Source organism: Mandrillus leucophaeus, unplaced genomic scaffold (assembly GCF_000951045.1).
Source record: "Mandrillus leucophaeus isolate KB7577 unplaced genomic scaffold, Mleu.le_1.0 Scaffold186, whole genome shotgun sequence".
Classification (NCBI taxonomy): domain Eukaryota; kingdom Metazoa; phylum Chordata; class Mammalia; order Primates; family Cercopithecidae; genus Mandrillus; species Mandrillus leucophaeus.
This window is the reverse complement of record NW_012101876.1, coordinates 6,329,670-6,334,734: the sequence shown is the minus strand read 5'-3', so window position 1 is coordinate 6,334,734 and position 5,065 is coordinate 6,329,670. Positions and strand designations below refer to the sequence as shown.

General features: G+C 42.8%; 1 protein-coding gene across 1 annotated transcript in view; it reads right to left on the bottom strand.

The window, feature by feature from the left end:
- Positions 1–5,065, bottom strand: part of ACPP (acid phosphatase, prostate) — a 57,868-nt gene that overhangs the window by 40,940 nt on the left and 11,863 nt on the right. The window contains 1 exon segment of the mRNA XM_011977982.1: positions 242–341. Within this exon segment, the coding sequence (XP_011833372.1) occupies positions 242–341 (100 nt within the window).

The window sequence follows — 5,065 nt, the reverse complement described above, 5'->3', positions numbered from 1 at the left end:
TCACAGATTCAAGCGATTCTCCTGCCTCAGCCTCCTGAGTAGCTGGGATTACAGGTGCCCACCACCATGCCTGGCTAATTTTTGTATTTTTGATGGAGAGAGGGATTCCCCATGTTGGCCAGGCTGGTCTCGAACTCCTGACCTCAGGTGATCCACCTGCCTCGGCCTCCCAAAGTGCTGGGATTACAAGTGTGAGCCACCACACTCGGCCTCATCAACAATCTTTAGCAAAAAGTCCAACCAACCTGGGTGAGTTGGCCAAATCCTTGTGGCCATGAGGATTCCTTTATGGGGTCAGTGGGAAAGGTGTCAATGGGACTTCGGTCTCCATGCCGAAACACCTGAAAATAGATGTGAGAGAGTGATGTTATAAACGTCACTTGGGTGTTTTGCTTCTGCTCATTATAATAGATTTTTTTTTTTCTCCCAAATCATTGGTTTTCAGCTTTGGCTTCCCATTGTAATCACCTAATGAGTTTTAAAAGATTCTGAGGACTGACTTTCAACCAGTTTTTATTTAATTAGTCTGGGATGTGGCCAGGACATCAGGATTTAAAAAATCTCCCTGGGTAAATCTCTAGTTAAGAATCACCATTCTAAGCTCACTCTTTCACTGTGTTTCAGGTAATGTAAGAATCAAGATGATCAGCCATTAGAAGGCAGGTGACACACAGTGGAAATCAGTTTGTACATAAGATAGGACAGAAAGGAACACAAAGCTTACAAGAGTACTTTACTGCAGACAAACTCTGATGAGAAGTATTCTTCCCTTAATGATTACAGTAATAGTGGTATAATTTTTTTTTTTTTTTTTTTTTGAGACTGAGTCTCACTCTGTCGCCCAGGCTGGAGTGCAGTAGCGAATCCCAGGTTCAAGCAATTCTCCCGCCTCAGCCGCTTGAGTAGCTGGGACTACAGGCACGTGCCACCATGCCCAGCTAATTTTTGTACTTTTAGTAGAGACAGAGTTTCACCATGTTGGCCAGGCTGGTCTCAAACTCCTGACTTCAGGTGATCCACTCACCTTGGCTTTCCAAAGTGCTGGGATGACAAGCATGAGCCACCGCACCCAGCCAGTGTAACTTTTTTTTTTTTTTTGAGACTGAGTCTCACTCTGTCGCCCAGGCTGGAGTGCAGTGGCACCATCTCGGCTCACTGCAGACTCCACCTTCTGGTTTCAAGCGATTCTCCTGCCTCAGCCTCTGGAGAAGCTGGGATTACAGGCGTACGCCACCACGCCCAGCTAATTTTTGTATTTTTTAGTAGAGATGGGGTTTCACCGTGTTAGCCAGGATGGTCTCGATCTCCTGACCTCGTGATCCTCCCGTCTCGGCCTCCCAAAGTGCTGGGATTATAGGCTTGAGCCACCGCGCCCGGCCTAACATCAGAATCTTAATACTTGTTAAGGAATGAGCAATATTATGATCATGGTAAAAGCAACCTTGTTGGTCAATAGTTGAATTGACAAATGAGTTCAATTAAGCAGTGGCTACTTGTCAAGCCAAAGTATTTATTCAGGTATTCATAAAATCTTGAAATTACTCACATTCCAAAATTTCTAGGAACAAAATGTTGCATAAAGAGGAATATGTTTGTAAACAAGATCTCTGACTTGTATAAGTCCCTTGGGAAACAGGCAAAGTACTTTTATATATGCAGAATTATTTTAATTCTTTCAAATATCAAAGTTCCCACTCTTGGCTCCCCAACTTGCCTGTTCATGTTTATAGGACTCATTCAAGAATGTTCTATATCTCTTTCTCATATACTCTCCAAGTTCATAATGCTGCTCCATGCCCAGCTATGGGAAAAAAATAAAAGCAAAAATTAATGGAAGTAATCATGAACATTTGTTGATTTTTTTTTTTTCATTTTATGTGTAGAACGAACAATGGTGTGGTTTAATAGTTCCACAATAATAACACATATTTAAATGAAAACAAAAGAGCTGTAATCTTTACAGTTCCCTGACTCCCTGAGAAAACTCACTTATCTTCATTAGCACTTAACATAGAGAACTTGCACACAGTAAGTGCTTAGTTGATAGTTGGGTGACTGATCTGATTTAAGTAAGTTCATCTCTGGTGTAGTGGGATCCTTGTTGGTAGAACATTCAAAGAGACCCACTTGGTGGGGATTTCGTGGAAGAAGTTCAACCATCTGATATTAGACTTGATGAATCTGAAAGTCTCTTTCAGCCTCTGTGTGCAACGGTTTACTATCTGCCCAGTTTATTAATTCCTGGTTCATAACAAAATTAGAACATGTTACTGTAAGTGTGGTCTGTATTGGCTTCACTTGAGAGCATTATAGAAATCAAATTCTTGGGCCCCACACTTGACCTACTGAACCAGAACCTTTGGGGGTGAAGCTCAAGAATCTTTTGTAACAAGCTTCTGATGGACAGTAATCACCGAGATGCACTGCATTAGTCAGTGGTCCACGACCATTACTGTGCATCAGAAACAAAATTATCCAGCAGTGCATGTTGAAACACAGATTCCTCAGCATCTCCATCAGATATTTCAGCTCATTAGGTCCTGAGGGGGGCCCTGACATCTGCATTTTAACAAGTATCCCAAGTGATTCAGATGCAGATAATAGAGCACCATGCTTTGGAAATGGAGCATTCAAGTTTGTCTTTAATCCAGAGCCTTACTAGAGCTTTGGGAGCCAGAGAGGACTCTGTCTCTGTGGACTTCCACTGTGGCTGCTGCTTGGTCCCACTTGTCATTTGCTTGTCACTCTTGTCATTTGCTTGACCACCACTATAATCCCCTCCCATCTAGGATGGGGATGAGGTGGGAAAGGAATAATATACCATGACCTGAGTAGTGGAGAAGCAGGGACTTTAGGTTTAATTGTGTTCTTACAGCTGACTTTTTAAATACTCATCTGTATAAAGCAGTGATTTTCACACCTTAGCACACACAGAATCATCTGGAGGACTCAATAAAACACAGATTTCTGGGCTTTAATTCCAAAGTTTATGGTTCACTGGGTGTGGGGTGGAGCCAAAGAATTTACATTACTGAGAAGTTCCCATGTGATGGTGATGCTGCTGGTCCAGGGACCACACTTTAAAAACCACTAATCTAGACAGCCATCATCTTATGATTATGCAGATTAAAAGTACCTAGACAAAGCAGATTAAAAGTACCTAGACACTGGCCGGGCGCGGTTGCTCAAGCCTATAATCCCAGCACTTTGGGAGGCCGAGACGGGTGGATCACGAGGTCAGGAGATAGAGACCATCCTGGCTAACATGGTGAAACCCCGTCTCTACTAAAAAATACAAAAATCTAGCTGGGTGAGGTGGCAGGCGCCTGTAGTCCCAGCTACTCGGGAGGCTGAGGCAGGAGAATGGAGTAAACCTGGGAGGTAGAGCTTGCAGTGAGCTGAGATCCGGCCACTGCACTCCAGCCTGGGCAACAGAGCCAGACTCCGTCTCAAAAAAAAAAAAAAAGTACCTAGACACTGATCTAGACAGTCATTATCTTATGATTATGGAGAATAAAAGTACCTAGACAAGGCTGGGTGTGATGGCTCACGCCTGAAATTCTAGCACTTTGGGAGGCCAAGGCGGGTGGATTGCCTGAGCTCAGGAGTTTGAGACCAGCTTGGGCAACGTGGCGAAATGCCATCTTTACTAAAAATACAAAAAATTAGCCAGGCATGGTGGTGCTCTCCTGTAGTTCCAGCTACTTGGGAGGCTGAGGCATGAGAATTGCTTGAATCCAGGAGGCAGAGCCTGCAGTGAGCTGAGATTGAGCCACTGCACTCCATCCTGCGGAGACAGAGTGAGACTCCATCTTAACAACAACAACAACAACAACAACAACAAAGAAAAAAAAAAAAGGGTACCTAGACAAAGGTAGGAATCTGAGCCCTAGAACCTTGTCACTTCAAACGTGGTCCATGTACCTGTGCCATTGTCCTTGGGAGTACGTTAGACATGCAGAATGGCAGGTCCCACCTCAGACCTGCTGAATTAGAATCTGCGTTTTGACAAGATTCCCAAGTGATTCATTTGCAATGGAAGCTTGAGAAATACTCCCCTAATAGAATCTGATGGGTAATCAAGGTTCTTCAGAAGAATTCAAATCCTGCAGCCTAGAAGAATCTTTTGGTCTTAATGGGAAAACATAGCAACATAACAGGAGTCTCTACAGAGCCATAGGTATTACGAAGCAAATCTGAATTTTTGTAGCCTCTCTTTCATTCAAAGGGACAGAAGATATGTAGGCTATGGTGAGAAGAGCTCTGACCTGGGAGACAGAAGACGCTGGTCTCAAATAGCCTGTCTGAGTTTTCTCCTGTATGAAATATAGTCAGGGCAGTAATTCTCAGCCTTGGCTCCACATTAGAGTGAACTGATCACCAAGGAGTTTCTAAAAATCCCAATGCCCAGGACACATACTAGACCAGTTAAATAAGAACCTCCCAGGCAGACATCAATATGTTTTTTTAAACCTCTCCAGATAATCCCAATGTTGTGGCAGGATTAAGACCCATTAGTTTTGGAGACATTCTACTCTAAAGATTCTGTGACATTTTCTTAATTAATATATTTAAACAGGTTAGGACAGAAGCAGTGCACCTGGCCTTGTAGCTCCAAACAGAAGAGTCATCCAATCTTACAAGCAAAGGGAATAGGGCTTTGGAACAGTGACTAAAGATGGCTTTGCTCCCCAGTTCACCTTCTCCTTAGATGTTCTTCAGAAAGTAGGGCTCCCTGTGTTTCACTGACCAGTTATAAGGAAGGTCGAATCCCAATATATCCAGCTGACCAGAAATCATATTCTGATATCAGCACTTTGGGAAATCATGTTTCTCAATGCTGTTGATTCAGCTTATTGATTACAAGACTATTTTTCACTTTCTCATGGGAAGCCTAAGAAATTCAAAGTCTGGCTTATAATTACCACTTGGCTCTCTTCAGCATTTCTAAGCTCATATAGTCTTTGTTCCTGTACATCTCTTACATTTAAATAAAGCCAGAAGGGTAAAAAATACCAAAACAGACAATTCTATATACATTTCCCCTTGAGACTCATCAAGAATA